The sequence below is a fragment of the Crassostrea angulata genome, chromosome 8, assembly GCF_025612915.1.
Source record: "Crassostrea angulata isolate pt1a10 chromosome 8, ASM2561291v2, whole genome shotgun sequence".
Taxonomy (NCBI): domain Eukaryota; kingdom Metazoa; phylum Mollusca; class Bivalvia; order Ostreida; family Ostreidae; genus Magallana; species Magallana angulata.
The window spans coordinates 29,194,933-29,213,146 of record NC_069118.1 but is presented as its reverse complement, the minus strand read 5'-3'; the positions used below and the strand labels follow the sequence as shown (position 1 = coordinate 29,213,146).

The 18,214-nt window shown below is 32.5% G+C and overlaps 1 protein-coding gene across 1 annotated transcript in view; it reads right to left on the bottom strand.

Moving 5' to 3' along the window:
- LOC128159363 (plexin-A2-like) overlaps positions 1 to 18,214 on the bottom strand; it is a gene marked incomplete at its 3' end in the record, with an annotated part of 112,307 nt that overhangs the window by 4,986 nt on the left and 89,107 nt on the right. Inside the window, exons 11-16 of the mRNA XM_052822427.1 lie at positions 9,705 to 9,798; positions 5,570 to 5,739; positions 4,914 to 5,047; positions 2,031 to 2,151; positions 1,392 to 1,552; positions 246 to 431 (exon numbers count right to left, since the gene is read on the bottom strand). Of these exons, the coding sequence (XP_052678387.1) occupies positions 246 to 431; positions 1,392 to 1,552; positions 2,031 to 2,151; positions 4,914 to 5,047; positions 5,570 to 5,739; positions 9,705 to 9,798 (866 nt within the window). The remainder of the gene's footprint in view (positions 1 to 245; positions 432 to 1,391; positions 1,553 to 2,030; positions 2,152 to 4,913; positions 5,048 to 5,569; positions 5,740 to 9,704; positions 9,799 to 18,214) is intronic.

The following is an 18,214-nucleotide window of genomic DNA, read 5'->3' as shown; positions in this document are numbered from 1 at the left end:
AGAAAAGATCCATTTTACTTATTAAATCAAAAATATGTTTCTATGATTAAAAATTGTATTTAAGCCATGAAAATGTGAAATTTGAATTCAGGTAAACTCGAGTAATATTAGCTGTTCTGTTAAACGTTTAATGGTTGCCAGATTATAGATTATACAATAATGGCATAATTAAACATTGTACGAGCTTAATTAAAGATTGAATTGATGTTAATTATAAGAAAAAATAAACTAAAAAACAAAGATACCTGCTTATTGATTTCAGCTCTGCAGGCTCAGTTGCTTTAATGACTGGGTCTGGTAGATATTCAAACTGTTCGTTACTATCCACTTCTGTATTGGAGTCAAAGGTAACATTCACTTTATACTTCCCTACGTCCACTGCCTTGTTTGGTTTACAGGTTATGTCCCCTATACCCGATAACCCTTTAATTCTGCAGATGACATATGTTCAGTGCATATATTTCTTTTCAATCATTTAAATTTATACAATATATATTAGGTAACCTTCAGTTTATAATGCACTGTTTTCACTGCCCGTTTTTGGTTACAAGTTATTTTTCCTTTAACTGACATTCCTTTAATTCTTCAAATGGCGTGTTTAGTACAGGAATAATGTTTTCCACATAACCAAAATTTATCATTTTTACTATTTACTAAAGTTTGATATGTTCCACTGACAACAATTTTGAGATAAATTTTGATCATTTATTGAGACATTGAATTTAGAAGAAAACGTCTTAATGATTAAAATTTTATCATAATTAAAAATATATATAAAGGCATCATCTTTAATTAAAAACACAATCCAGCGCATGCTTGCAACAGTGAATATTATACATTATAGTTTAAACAAGTTAGTAAAAATTATTGCCTGACTTTCCATTAAATAAATTTACCAAACCGATCATTAAAATTGTATTTCATGCATCTTAACTGATTTTTACAAAAAAAACAAGTTGGCAAGAAGACATGCTTTTCGATGTTTGAGATAAACTTTGTTTTCACAAAACTGATGCTTGCTAATCAGAGTTGATACTTAACAAAAAATACAAAGTAACTCTCTTAAGAAATGTTGTGTTTTCATTTTAATTTCCTCAATGTTTCTGGCTCACCATACTTATGAAAAAGTAAGTTCCAGTTGGGCGTTTTCCGAAGAATTATTGGTTCGCTTATGGGTTTGATACCCATTTTTGATACTTTTACAATTTGGTTTAATCTGAATTTCTATATTGAAAGAGGGGAAAGTAGCCCGCTAATCCCTGTTTGTTTTCAGCCATGATTTTTGCTGCACCTGTTTACTGTATGTATCCATGATATATTTTTATTCCATGAAATGGGGAGCTAAGAATACTGAGAGCAAAGAGAATACAGTCATCATTCTGCATACTTACATCGTACATCCTACGGATACATATGGTTTAAACACGTCTATATTGATAAATTCTACTGCATACTCCATATTGCCGATGTTAAGATTAGTTCCTTTCAGGAAAACGGTCCTCCCTCCGGACAAAATACCTTGGCTTGGGTAGATACTTGTTATTTTTGGCATCTATGAGGAACAACCAAAGTTTAAGTAAAATCAAGTATTGCAAATCCACCAGCTGCAAAAGTTGAACGTTTACATGCATTTAAAGCAAATTAAAATATGTTAACATAACAAAGTTTAGTAATCTTACTCCAATTAATAAATATGTTTTTTCCCAAAGATCTTAAAAGAGGCATACTAAATGTTAAACTCATTTCAATAAGGTGATGATATATATATATATATATATATATATATATATATATATATATATATATATATATATATATATATATATATATATATATATATATCCGATGTATATATAAGAAGTGTATCTAAAAAAATCAATTTTAAAGCTATATTTTATGTTTGATCTGAAAGAAGCTTTCAAACAAAATAAATTACTATAAACAATATAAACAACTATATGTTGCTCTTTTAAAGACAATGTTTAGTAGTTTGCCTATTTTATTTGTTTGATTGTAACGCTAATCAATACCTTGTAGGTAAATTGAATGTCTTCTGACGACTTCTTCCCATCCACCATCACAATCACATGTCCACTTTTCTCAGAGTTCTTCGTGGAATCAAAAAAATTGTGTGATGTGTTGCAATTTATCCTGTCAGAAAAATGCCATTGTGTAAGTTATAACATGATGTTTGACTCTTTTTATTTTTTTTTTGGTAGTAGCTGTTTATTCAACTTATTTATAATGTAATATCGTGTGGTTGATTGATGCACAGAGTGTAATGATATGGATATTTATAGATAATAACCTCCACAGCATTCACCATATTTACTATTGACCGCTCTCTGTCAAAAACGGACTTATTGACAACGCTATTATGACGTAGAAAATCGCACTTGAAAAGTTGACGTCATTTTGCTGTTTCATGCTTTCAGCACATGTCAGTATAAACAATATTTAGAATGGTTTTAAAGAGTGCAGTGTCGTTGCTGAACATTTTGTGCAGGAATGGATTTCGAAAATGAGGTGAGCAAATATTTTTTTTATTAAACTGGATGTATGCTTTATTGTCGATAGGCGTTGATTATTATGACAAAGGTCATTGGCTTACAGAGAGCCAATTTTAAGATTGCCGTCTCTGTTATGTAGACATAATCTTCTTTTAGCTGTTTGTTCGCTTTTATATGCTATATAGGTAAAGACCAACACCAAAAACTGAAATGTGTATCAGTATTACAAAATTCACAAAATCAGCCAAAGCCGGTATTTTGATAATGTTTGAACTAAGCGAACTTTCTGCATGAAAATTGCAAAGTTTTGTTTATATATGCAATTATGCATTGTCTGTGTATTTTGATGGTGTACAAGCATTAATAGCCTTAAGAAAAGTACTCTTAGGGCATTTTTAGGTAAAATGAGTAGATAAAAATAGGTTTTAAAGTAATTAGGCGAACTTCTTTGTAATCTTTCGATAGTTTGCAAAAAATCTGACATTATCAGTTTCCTTTTTATACGTAGTGTTCGTGGCTCAGTAGGTTAGGTCGTTCTTCCGTCTTCTGGTAAACCTTAGATTTTTCTATGATAAAGGGAAGCAGTTTTTTCATAATATCATCACTCATAAGAATACACATGGAGTAACACCACGCAAGCATTAGAACCTAGGAAAGAAACTTAATCATTCGCTACAATATGATGACATTAAGTTAGTTGTACAGTTCATCTCTAGTTATGCAGGTGACTTTGGGTTACCAAAATCGGCTGCCCAAAGAGGAAGAGATGACACTCCTCCCATATACATTCCATCCAATACAACAAAGAAGGACGTCCACGAGAAATATGTTGAAAGCTGTCTGAACGATCGACATGTGCGGTATTCCACATTTTGCAACATCTGGAACCAGTGTCTTCCGCATATTAGAAAAACCAAACTAAGGGACGATGTTTGTGCCACGAAAATCTTCGAATAAGTGTTTTAGATGCAGTTTAAGAGGAGGAAAAGTTGGAGGCAGCAAAAGTCCAAATATTTGGTGTCCGCTCTAATGGAGAACCAAAACGACTAAACTTTATTATAAACAAAAATGAAACTATCGAACCAAATGGAACCAAAATGCATCGACCAGATACTGTAATTTTTAATGGGCCTTACAAAACCACAATGTCATGCAAAATATACGCTAATAACTGCTGTCGCCAGGATAAGAATCAGTATGTCATTGGATATTTCAAGTGGCGAGTAATGACAAAGCAACACAACATAATAGAGTTAATGATGCAGGTCCCCGGACACGCACGGTGCCTCATCGATGGAGGATATGCGCTTCTCAAGAAGGTGAGTAGGCGATGTGATTGTGATAGCATTGGCCAACTTGAAGATGTTGTTAACAGATCTTCCTCTACTTACACTACTGTGCAATATCCAGCGTGGTAATTGAGATCCTGGAAAGAGTATCTTGGGTATTTTTTAAAACCAATATAGGGTATTCGCCAGTACCAACACTTTTCGTTCGATTCTTACGAGCCAGGCATTTTAACGGCGAAGAAGACTTGTGACGGAACCGAGGAGAAGATTGAGATTTTGAAATATCAGGGATTTCAGTTCATAGAAATAAGAACAACGGATGTACTTCCCGCTGGTGGACTGTCTGAATCTAGGGTGCGTTATCTCTACTCGCATGTGAAACCTGCTTTTCAGGAGAAGATGTGCCCTTCTCCGGTCCAGTAATAAGCTTACTGAACTGAAACTTTACTTTGACACATATTGATGTAAACATTTTTTTTTTCAAGAGATGGTGGACTTTTATTGTCAAAATCTAATTTTTATAATAAAATTCATATATTAATTACACCATTGAATATGATTTGAATTTATAAGTTAACAAATATGAAATTAAAGAATGATTTAAGTGAAGGGTATATAAAATCAAATTAATATTTTATTCTATGATTATTTGTGTATATTTTTTATTCAGACTTGGAAAAAAATAAAAGGATCAAATTTGATTAACTTATTAACAAAAGCTTTAAAAAAGACATTATTTAGTTCTACCAATTTTACAACTTAAAAAAAATTAACTTACCACATATCTGAATGATAAAAAAATGTGTGTAATGTGCGCAACGTCAAGGTAATTTAAGTGACGTTATGACGTTGTTTAAGTTATGAAGGATATAAAAACAACGTTTTTAAAAGTCTGTAACAAGAAAACTAGTGGGAGTACAAGTTTTAAAATAGCAAATATTATTCCGGAGACCCATTCCTTCATTTTCCAATAAAAAAAATAATTTTTGATAAAAATGTCATTAAGACCCCTTTTACAGTGAGCAGTCCATATATATATATATATATATATATATATATATATATATATATATATATATATATATATATATATATATATATATATATATATCACCTCCGACCAATGAATGTCGCATTGTTACATGGCACACCAGCGACAGTAACCGTCACAAATGATTGAATTCCAAAATTGAATCCCTCTATAGTGACCACTGTCCCTCCTTCTGGAGGACCATCTTTTGGAGATATCTGAAATAAAATATTTTTTTCTTATTGAACTTTCACATATTCACATGCCATAGTATAAATATTGCACTTAAACTTTATAAATTTAGTTATATGAAATAACCTTAAAAATTGATATATATTTTTTTCTACTTAAAAAAATTCGAAAACATTTTTGGGTGGACAGAGTATATGGAATTGAAACCATATACACGTATGCGTATGCCGGTGTTAAATATTTCTCTTACTAGTTTATCATTAAGTGGGATTTCCGTAGTCTTTTAAAGCTGTCCACCAAGGTATAAATGAAACAATGAAACATATTTAACATGACTAGCCTCTTCTAATGACTTCCATGATATTAGATAGATATTGTGGATTTAAATGAATGCTTGTTCTGGCCATTCATGATAATCAAGCTTAAAAATGCATCCGAAATTTAAACCGCCAGTAGATAGAAAGATCGACAGGCATGAAGACAGACATATGGTTATACTTAGATATATTTAACTTTTGTCTTTGGTTAATGTGGTGGAAGAAACCTACTTTTGTAACTACAGGTCCTCCACAGGTTTCCACCCGTCTGCACTGGTCATTATCTATGTCCACACAGCCTGTACGTTGGCACCACTGACACTCGTATCCCATGGACTGATCCAGGTGGTGGCAGGTGCTACAGTCCTCTTTATATGGAGAAAGTGACTCACATTTGTATGCTATAAGGCATAAAATAGAATTGTACAGCTATTTTTAATATATATATAAAACAGAACCAAACTTGTTCTGCAATGTATTTAACAAGTTCATTTATTCAGTTTTTCCAAGTAAGAAATGTCTTATTTCCAAACAAGTGATGATCTTCTATAAAACACAATATTACCAATTGAAATGGACGGTAAATACACTGTAATTATAACAGATATTAATCAATTTTATACTAACACAATTCATTATTCTCTCATGTGTAGCAATTTATACTCAATTTTAACAATCCGGATAACAAACAGGTGCGAAAAGGTGGGGAAAAATCTTATTAATATCATTGTATATCATAGTAATTGGAATTTGCACGATTACATCGCTGCATGGGGCAACATCGCTCACCTGAGCAACAATGACTTTATATAGGCGTTCAAAGGATATTGTGCCATATGGCCCCTCCATAGAATAACAAAAAATGAATATTGTAAAGTGTTCAATTTCAAAATTATTTTTGCCTACACTTAATCTTTTACGGAATACATTTTAACACTAAATAAGAAAATCCTATGCAAGATATAAAACTTAACTTTTGGTAGGGGTACACTGTTAACTTCCAATTCTCTATATTTTCGTTCCGGCCCCCCCCCTTCCCCCACTTTATAAAGCGATTAAAATAATTCAGAGCATATAGGTACATATCCCTCTTCAGCTAACTACTACTTATTGTATTTTTGAAAAAAAATATAATAGTTTTTGTATTTTCAAAAAATCCGATAGATGTAAAGAATAAAACAGTCCCTAACTGCGCTCAATTCCTCAAATTACAAACAATCAAATATTTAATTGGTTTTTCCCATTTTTAACGACTGATGTTTACCTGGCATAACCTCGTGTGGCTTTTTAACCTTACTCACTTGGTTGATTTATAAATATAAATGTTGTCAGATGACATAAAAAGATCTGTTATAATCAATCCATTGACAGGCATATTAATCTTCTTTACTATGGCCCATTCATTATTTTTATCCCTATTAAAAAACAACAAATGGCTACAAACCAGGATGATTACCTGCTGTAATATTTTCTTGGAATAGCGATAATGCCTTTATCCCCTTAACAAACTGTGTCAGAACTACGGAAACTGTTTTAATGGTATCGTTTTTATTTAATCGTGTCTGAAAAACTATCACAATTGATGTATAATTCATATAATTCATCGATAAAAGTAGAGTCCCATAGAGTAGTTACAGCATAACATCCTTAAATTTTTTGTACAAGTATCTAACGTTTACGAGACATTCATAATGTCCATCCCAAATTAAAGCGTCAATTGTAGAATTATAGCAAATATAGAGCCCACAATTCTCCTAGGTTTGAGTCATTTTTTGTTCACATGAGTTTATTGCATTCAGCTTAAGATTATTAACTTGGTATATCCTATTCAGCATTTCAAATGTAAACAAAAACGAATGGCCTCAAATTTGTGTACAAACATAGAATTGTGAGCAAAGCTCTCTATCTTGCTTATAATTCGAAGCTCAAACCTCAAATTTGGTTAGTAAATAGATATTGTAAACAGATAAACAGAAGAAACATGCACTAAAAAAAAAGAGCACGATTTTTTTTTCGAAATTTATACCTTCATATTTCCTTCTGCGATATTAAACTCTATTTAAACTGAATATTAAACTTGAGAAATTGCTGAGCATCTCAATAAAAACACATTGCATTAATCAACCATTGCGCAAAAGGTTATACCTAATTTCAAATAGAGTGAATGTATTTAATGATTTCGTTCATACATCAGATTATTTTGCGCAGTTAAACATTCGACTGTCTGATTTACCCAGATTTATGTTTGATTTGATACGTAAAAATTGCAAAATACAGGCAATAATTCTCTTTGTTACAAATCATTAATAATGAAAATGAAACGAAAATCAAAGCAAGCTAACACAACACCACAGTCAAATGTAAAAACTGTCAACAAATTGAAATCGGCACCAATGTATCTGCATGTTTCAAAGATTCACTTTGCTCGCGAACTGTTGCACAGCAAACAACAAATTCATCTTAGTCAGATCGACCCTTTTATTATATGTCAAACATGGCTGCTTTAACAAAAAATCTCGTTTTAGAAGTATGGAATACCGAATTTGAAGGTATAAACTGATAGAAACACGCCTTTATTATTATTTTCATAATAACTCAGATTTGAGAAAGAGTTAGACCATAATTTTTTCAATTTATATTTTTTCTTGTCATGAGGATTATTCATGCTAAATTACGTTGAATTTGTTCTTGAGAAGAATATTTTTAAAAATGCGCCCCCTTTTTCTACAGTTTTGAGGTTTTCTCCACTTCGAATAAAGATCGGTCTTTCATTTCTGCAATCTATATTTGCCTTCCCATAAGGACGCTTTCGCAGCAATGTTAAGGCGTCCCGATGCTTAAATACGGCTTGAAAACGATATTATTTGAATCATTGCAAAAATACGTTGAGCGGTAGTATTACTTAAGATCTATGTTACATTTATTGACATGGATGTTAAACAATATATTTGATGCATTTTTGTGACGTCATATTAGTTTGTAATCACGTGAAGGGCGAATCCTAATATTGCAAATGATTTATTTAAATCGCATCGGCACAGGTGATAAATGACATTAATTCATACATATTTTTAAGAAAATCCTTTGTTAAGTCATATATTTTGAAGTTTTTGCTGGGAAAAGAAATATATATTTCGTTTATGGAAGATATTGTTGAAACATTCCACAAAATCATCAGAATAATGCACATTTTACCTAATCAAAAGCGATTTACAAAATATTGGGGTAAACCCATAGGTTTCCCAAGCACGATTCACATTGGTACTTATATTCTCCACCAATTTTACGTAAAATATTCTTAAATTGTATTGTTCTTTCACCTGCGCCAAGCTGGTTTTACATGCATTAAAATTTCTTCATTCATTTGTTTACACGTAGCAGGGAGAGTCTTCAAACCCCTATTTTATAAATAGTCTTTTACTTAAAACGAAGCTTTAAAAATGCCGTAATTGATACTGGCTTTTAATATGAATGAATTCTGTTTGTCTAGCATTAACGGCAGCATCTATGTAAAGGAAACATGCGGTTTTATACTGGTTTGATATAATTTACTTTTAACGTTAAGATACATTCCTTGAGAAATATCGACAGGAATGCAGATCGTGACGTCAAAGTTAATTATGACGTCTTATCGTATGAAGTACAGACAACTGACTTTCTACATATCGCTGTAAAATCCATCGGGAAGCCTTAACATGCCTGCGTTGTGCAAAATTTGGTTTAAATTGGCCATGCGGATGTAAAGAAGAAGTTCAAAATGTAATAAGTTTACAGACGGACGGACGGACAGACAGACGGACGACAGACAAAGTGTGATCAGAATAGCTCACTTGAGCTTTCAGCTCATGTGAGCCAACAGTGGTACAATAATGTACCTGAATAAAGTGTTGTTATAGTTTTTGAAAGCCAACAATTAAGATTGTTATATTAAGAATGCTCCTTATTACTGAGCTGGGTGCAATCAAAGTTTTACAGTAATGAATACTAAATAATCAGCTTATATAACTATGCTATAAAAATTTTAAATTATGATTACAATTAATGCCAAAAAATGAAGCATTATCTATTTCAGCTAACAAAATAGAAATAAGAAAGCACACTTTTTAATTTTTTCTCTACCTTCTTTTTTTTGCAAGTCAATATGTTACTTAATTGCATCTTTTAGCTACTATTTAAATGTTTTTTTAAAATTACAAAATAGCGTCTTTCTACAAAATCTTTTACAAATAATTTTATCTAAAAAACATTTTAATCGTATTTGTTTTGAAATTACTAGAAGTTACTTAAACATATGAAACAAACATAAAACGTACATTTTAAAATCTTATTTACAGTGCTGCTACAGTGCTTTTCGTAAGTGACTTACCATACAAAAAAATAAATCCATCAAAAACTTCCAATGGAACATTACCACCAGGTCCATACTCAATTTCTATAGGTGTGTATTCTTCTCTTACAGTCTGTTAAAGAATAAATCCTCAAGATTACATACAAATTGTATTCAATTCAACACCTAAAAAACTATAACACATCTGGAGTCCTTAAGCAATAAAATGTTGATTTATTTTAGAATAATGATACTGAGAAGACTGGAAAAGGGTATTTCAGGCTGTCGACAAAGACTATCTTCCCATGTCAAAAGATGTTTAACCTTTAATGTTTGACCTTGTGTCCTCTAATATATGGGTTTTTTTACTCTTTAAGTCTACCGACAAAAACGTTGATGTCTGTCAAGTAAAGGTTTCTCAAGATATTGAAAACAAAACATCTTTCTGTCCTGCTTACATATAGTTTGACTTTCTATCTTAAATTGTACAAAACAATAATGTCTAATCACCAATACAATTCTTGTAAACAAGAAACATATTCTAATCTCTAGAAATTTATTATTGTTTGGATTTCTACCTTTAGTACCTTCACTGTGATGTGAACTAAAAATCAATACATATGATCCATAATCAATAAAACGTATAATTACTTAAGCGTAATGTTTGTCAGGCGAATTGTTCTCATTTGATAAGACAAGCGTTTTTAACATTAATAATAACATTCAATTTATCTCTGTTGTTTAGCTTTAGGTCTGAATTCATGATCTAAAAATGAATCAATAACGGTCATCTCCTTGGAAAGAGCTAATAACCTTAATATATGTCTTAATGCCTGGAAGCAACCAGTTTTGAAAATATTGGCAAAGTAAGACAGTGTCCGAAATTACAAACTAAATGATCGAAAGGCACACACGATTTGCTCCTTTTTGACCAGGATTACGTATTTAACATTGAATAGTTTAACAATATCAATGAGAGCCATATCTGGTCTGATCTTTGAAATTATGTCTGTGATATTCAAGATTTATTTACTGAGTATGGTTTCTCTTTTTCCATTTTCTACAGAACAAACGAGGAGGATAGTTCATTGGGTTATATATGTTGCCGTATTTGCAAATATAAGAGTAATGTTTACAATTATACAACTATATTTCGAAATTTTAAAGCAAGACAAAATAGAAATGAAAGTATTGACAATTTTAAAAACATTTGTGGAAAAATCCATGTTCGTTCATGGTACAACTCTTACACTGAGTAAAACGGTACAATCAAAATGATAAACATCATTATCAAATATATAGAACTATGTATATCAAACTTTACCAAGCAAAATAATTAATATTTATAAAATTAAAGTTTTAACGCTCTTTGATTGCCTAAGAGGATAGTTTATAGATAAATTGCATGTATTTTGTCTTGCTGTTTTAAAATGGCACGTCTCAAAAATATATTAATTTACATGTACACGACGCGCGGTTAAACTTGAACTTTTGGAAACTCTTTTGTTGATAAAAAGCACACTAGAATCAAAAATTCTATATGTAGTACATTGTAGAGAAAGCAATACGTTAATTAATATGTGTACGTCGTATATCTTTATATATATTTATGAACAATATCTAAAATTTGTTATCACATGTTTGTGTCTCAAAATCATTTAATTTCGTTGATTGATATCTAAAAACAAACAAATCTTAAGAAAATGAGTGATCAGCAAATATTGCTAAAATCGCAACATTCAAAGGTTAACAAATCTAAACGCAAAAAACTGTTTCAGTAATGCAGTCAACAAGATAATTATTGCAAAGTAATCTACACTATTGCTCTAACGTTTTAACCTATAATATATTTTCATACATTGATAGTTCCCATTTTGTTCTGAAAAGAAGAACATTAACTTTTATACATTTAATTATACATAAAACAAGAGGCCCAGGGGCCATATCGCTCACCTGAGCAACAATTGTCTTAAATCTGATCAAATTAGCATTACAGTATCAAAATATCTTGACAACTAAGTACAGTAGATCTTGCTAAAAAAAATTATCCATCTCTTTTTTTTTTTTGGTAAATACCAAGCCCCTTTTGTTGTTGTACCTGTAAGAAGAATTTTCTCTGTTCCTATAACTCCCCCCCCCCCTTTCGTTGGCCAACTTTTCTTTAGGGAAGCATGGTTTCATCAAACTTAAATCTGCATAACCCGTGCTTTCACACTAAGTACTGAGTTTAGGACCGAAAACTTTCCCAGAATATTTTTAAAGATTTTCTCTATATATTCCTATGTAAAAATTCAAACTGCCATCACGGCCCGGCCCTACCACTAGGAACTGTGATTTTGCAAACTTGAATTTACACTACCCAAGGAAGCCTCTACATAACTTTAAGCTTTTCTGGCCAAATAGTCTTTAAAAAGAAGAATTAAAATTCCAACGGAAGACCCTCTTGTTATTCTATTGTTTCTTTTCATTATCAAGGTCTTCCGTTTCCAACGGAAGACCTTATTGTTTTTCTTCGGGGGTTTTTTTTCTCATTCTTCTCTTTTTTTTTTTCTTACCGATTTTGTGTCAGCGATTACTCTGAAACTGTTTGATCGATTTTAATAAAATTTTCAGATCTTATTGACATCAGTTCAAACTTGATGGGAAATTATTTTGGTTGATGACGTCATTTCCGTTTTTGAAATATCGATGTTTTCTTGATTTTCAGAGTGTCGGCTTGTCCAAGAGTGTTATCAAAAACTATAAAAGATATTAAGTTCAAAATTTCAGGAATGATAGACAAAAGATTGTAGATATGTATTGTGGCATTAACAATTTTCAGGTACAAAAGGCGCTAAAGCTCGGTAGGGCTCAAAAAATGAGATTAAAAAAGCGTTGTGATTTTGCATGGTTTTCTTAATTTATCTTTTTTCTCACAAATATTTTGTTAAAACATATAGAAGAAAAAAAAATTTATATTTACAAGATCTTTCGTTTGACACCTAGAAAAAGGGGCTGGCCCCTCAAATTAGGTACCTGGAGCCCTTTAAAGTTTTCCCTTTATAACTCAAAAGCGGTTAAGATTTCGATATGGCTGTCGCTGCAAAAGTTGTTCATTATGATCTTATTAATGTCGTTACAACAATATTTTGTTCGGATATTGCGTAATATGAGTGTAAAAAGCCAGAATTGTACGAAAGCCGAGAAGGATCATTCGAGATTCGAGATTCAAAATACGAGATTCGAAATACGAGATTCGATATTCGAAATTCGAGATTCAATATCTAAATTAACCAATCAAATCATGGATCTGAAACCTGTATCCTAGCAACATCAAACTGTTCTAAATAAAGATCATTCGTACATGCTCTTTCCTACAAATAAATGTCTTTATAGCTCTTAATAAATGCTATGTTCACTTTTCCCTACCTAACTAAATAATTATGTGTATTTACTTTTGCACAGAATATCTAAGTAGACTAGTAATAATGCAGTGTGCTTCGCGGATCTAAGTGATTTTGTTTGCCCTGGTGCATTTCCACCTGATGCGTTTGAACCCTGGGGTATTTCACCACCAGTAATAGTTTAAAACCCGGGTTTATTCACCCCTTTTGTGTAAAAATGCGGTTATGGTAGAGAACTTCATAAGCGTCGTTAATTTTTTCTGTAGGGGGTCCAAGGCCAATTTTAAAAAATTTTACTATGTAAATTTAATAAGCTCCAATTTTCCCGAGGAGGGCGTCCAGATCCCCTGACCCCCTCCTTTCTAGATCCCCGCATGAAGATTAGTACATGTATCTAAACAATCTAAATATAAATAATCTGTCCTGTTTCACTAATAAATATAAGCATTACTTATCGTTTTTATGTATGCATACAGTGATACACTAGTACTATGATTATAAACAAATCATTGAGATATTATCACATTATACGGAATTATTAATAAATACAATTTTTTTTTTCTTTTCCTCAGTAAGCAACTCATTATGAGTCTTACTTTTGGAATTGTTTTCAATATAAAAGGATACGTACTCTCTACAATTAAAGGTAGGGATGATAGGGTGCCAATTTGTTCAATTTCTTGTGCAGAGAACAGTAAAACTTTTTAAAAATTTGATTGTGCATGAATATTTCAAAATTAATTGTTGTACATGTATTTTGTTATAATTCATTCATTGATATATCAACAAGAAAGAATAAAAGCATATGTTTCATAGCCAAGTTAAGTTTCTCTGTAGTTTCCTACCCCACCCCCACCCTTACCAAAACTGACAGTAATAACATATAAGTCATACAAATGTTTACTTTTTTGTAAGTAAATCTCTAAACATGTAAATAAGCACTGCAAACAAAGATGTGTGTATTTAATATACTACTACATTACACTTAGCCAGATAAAAAGTAATCAGGATGAAGCTACAAGGGGTGAGTGGTGCAAATTTACCAATCTGTCGCCATACACACAGAACACCAAATAAAAAAAACTGTGAGTGGTGTGTGGAATGCATAAAAGATGGCGGCAAATTATCTCAAATAATCAGTGCAAAAACCAACAAATAGACTGTTATTTGTTACATATCCTGCAAAAACATTGATAAAAAATGTTATCGTCCCATAACATAGCCGATTAAGTTAATGTGTACATATGATAAACGTACATGTAATTCTAATATACAAGAAGGCGGACGTATCAGGCGGGGATCCAGAAAATTAAATTTCAAAAATGATCGGTTGAATTACATTAAATGCTTTGAAAATTGTTTTAAACTATCGCACGGGTCAAAATGCATGATAGAAGCTATGTACAGTGTAATTTGAAACTTTCATTTTATATCAATATGTAGTATTACCTATTATAACAAATGAGAGTATAGCACAACTGCCACAAGCAATACATGTCCTTTACCGGCACCACCTCCCTCCCCATAGAAAAATGAAACAATTGTCGTTTTATTTGCTAAAATGTGTGTGGTTCAAGATTTGTCTAAAGGACATACCCGATTAGAATTGAAAAAGAGTCGTACGTTTAAAACTAATTTTGTCAATTTCGTTTGATTCATTTGGTTATATTTTGGTCCATTTGGGTAAATAAATGCACAAGCGCAGCTCTTATTTATATATAATCAGCCCATAAATTCAAAATATTTTCAAAAATTAATAGCTTTAAATCCAGTGGATGAAAAAGAAAAAGCAAGTCGAACTCGATGAGTGCTAATACCTGTGTTGAATGAATGGTACAGTAGGATATGCGCAAAAAAGTCCCGTCTACTCTTTCCTACCCTATATTTATTGGAATATTAAATCCGATTATAAGAGTCAAATTAATAATCAAGTACGGATATGTACTTGTTTATCAAAAGTAAAACTACTCATAATTTATCTACAGTGCATCGTTATGGAGCTACACAGAAAGTTTTATATTAATTTGCCGAGCCAAATAAAAAAAAACCTGGAAAACGAAGAGAAAACAAAGTGGGGACAGAATAACTGGCAAACTAATTAGGACTTTATAGCCCCCCCCTCTTGAAATGTATATACTGAAAACAGATTATTGGAGTACAACATCCGCACACAATTTAAAGAAAAGTTCATGGTTTTTTTTTATCATTTTCGCTAGCTAATGTAAGACATCACAAATACCCCAAACCCCCTCACGGAAAAGGAAATGCTAGGTGATGAGAGAGAGAGAGAGAGAGAGAGAGAGAGAGAGAGAGAGAGAGAGAGAGAGAGAGAGTCGATGTAAATCACAGGTGCGCTAACACGGTTAAAATTAAAGCTTGCTAGTTGGTCTGCCCTACCCTAGCTACCTCCTCTCTTTTCTCCTTTTAGAGGCTTAATTATTGTCTATATATGCTTGTAACAAATCAAATCAATTTCAAATTCTAAATCAAAACTAAATTTAACACTACAAAACTCTCTCTGTGTCTGTCTGTCATTCTGTCTGTCTCTCTCTCTCTCTCTCTCTCTTCTCTCTCTCTCTCTCTCTCTCTCTCTCTCTCTCTCTCTCTCATATCGACAATGGCATTGCCATACCCTACAATACACTATTCTTATCTCGATTTTTGTCTGTGAGGTTGTAAATCATTATATATTCTATGGTTTAAAACTTTATCATAACCTATATTTTGACATGTCGATTATTTCATTGAGTTTCGTTTCATAGCTAAAACATTTAGATTAAACAGATCTTTCTTTGCGAGCCGATTTTTACACAGTTGGGGCGAATACTAGTACACTTCGGGTTAAAATTGTTCGGGGGGAAATACATACAGGGCAAACAAAACCACTTAGATTCGCAAAGCCAACAGTGTTATTTCTAATTTAATTGTTTATACTGTGTGGGGTTAATTCATCAATGTTAATTTAACCATGTTATAACCACTATATAAGAGCTATTCCGGTCACGTAATGGAGTAGTACACGGTAGAATAAGCTCCGCAATATTTTTTGAATTATGTTCTAATTCTGACGTTTAAGCTGGTTTTGGTGATATTTGCAAATTGTGTGTAACCTTTGCCTTGCATTAGGTCTGTTTATTGTGAGCAATTGTTGTTCTACGAGGATTTTCGTAATTTTTGGATTCAAGTTTGGTTACCTGTTCGTGAGTACTCGTTCAAATGGCGGACAAACAAAAGACCGATAAAAGGACAGAGAAAAAACAACCAGAAAATCCCAAGAAAACACCAGATAAGAAACTTGTGCAATTAAGTCTTCATAAGGTTCCGGACTCTATTAGAAATGCGTTAGTTTCAGATAAAACAGCACCGAAAAAACAGAAGAGAGTGGACAGCTCGGACAACGATTCCCCGTTGGGGGCCTCGCCAGGTGTGTCAGGTATTTCTGTCGACTTGAAATCTATTCACGATAGTCTGTCTGATATCAGTGAAAACATGGTCAAAAAGTCAGAAATGAAAGTTATGATTACTTCGATCTTAGAAGAAATGAAAAATGATATTAAAGAAGAAATTATAACGGACGTTAAAAAATCATTGCTTCAAGAAATCAAAGAAAAAACTACATTAGAGATCAAAACAGCCGTTAAAGAAGAATTCGAACAAAAAATTGAAACCAAAACAAACGAATATGAAAGCCATGTCAAAGATATTTCCGACGGTTTCAATCTCGACTTCGAAACTCTTAGGGAAAAGTTCAGCAACCAGGCACGAGAGCTGAGAAGCATGATGGACAATCTGAAATACATTCAACATACATCAGAAAATGCACTAACTTTAGCTAACCAAAATCAACAATACTCACAAAAAAATAATATCAAATTTCTGAAATGGGAAGAAAAGCAGACCGAAAACCTGCGAGATGACTTATGTCACATACTGAAATCAACCATCAACATTGATCTCGCACCTGCAGACGTCATTGCGATTCATAGGGTCCCAGGAGGTGCCAGGGACGGTCCAAGGCCAGTGATAGCGAAATTCCGCGACACGGAAACAAAGGTCAAGGTAATAAAGAACCGTTCGCAGGACAAGCTCAAAAAACATTTTATAATGTTTGATCATTTAACCCCGATGAACGCTAAGCTTATGCGCGACCTCAAAGACGACCCCAGGATCCACTCAGCATGGCACTTCAATGGTAAAGTGTTCGCTCTCGATAATGACGGCAAGAGACATAAATTCGACATCCTAGATAATGTCAGTGAGAAACTTAAGCACCGGCGCTAACCATGCTAACTTTTCAGTTTTGAACGCGGAGTAACTGTAAGGTTTTGACCTCGGGATCGGGATTCAACGATTGACATTCGGGTTCAATGTTTTGTGTTGTTTGTTTACATGCGTGGAAGTTATGTGAGTGTGAGAGAGAGTGTTCGTCCTTTACAATTAAATTACGTGTTTTTTGGATGCATCTAGTATTGGTAAGTGGCTGCGTAGATTGTTTTCAATATTTTGATCATTTCACTTTAGTTTATATTTTTCTGTTCACCTTTGATAATGGTTGACTCAATTAAAATAGCTACCGTTAACTGTCAAGGGATGGCTACAGTATCAAAACGCCAAGATGTTCTAAATTTCTATAAATCAAAAGGTTATTCTATTATATGTTTTCAAGATACACACTTTATTCCCGAAATTGAAGCACTTGTTGAAGCAGTGTGGGGTTACAGATGTTTTTTTAATTCATATAGATCAAATGCAAGAGGTGTCTCTATTTTTTTTAACAACAACTTTGAATATAAAGTTCATGAAATAAAAAGAGATGAAGGGGGAAACTTAATTGCATTGGATCTAACTATAGAAGACAATAGGGTTACTCTTATGAACATTTATGGTCCGAACACTGATAGTCCTGAGTTTTATGAGTATGTACGTGAAACATTTTTAGAATTAGATAACGATTATTATATACTTGCGGGAGATTTTAATCTTGCACTGAATCCTGTTATGGATACAATGAATTACAAGTCAGTTAATAACCCAAAAGCAAGGGAAAAAATATTAGAAGTTATGGATGACTTACATCTGCTGGATTATTTTAGAATTTTAAACCCTGATAAAAGGGCATATACTTGGCGTAAAAAAAAACCCTTAAAACAAGGGCGTTTAGACTAT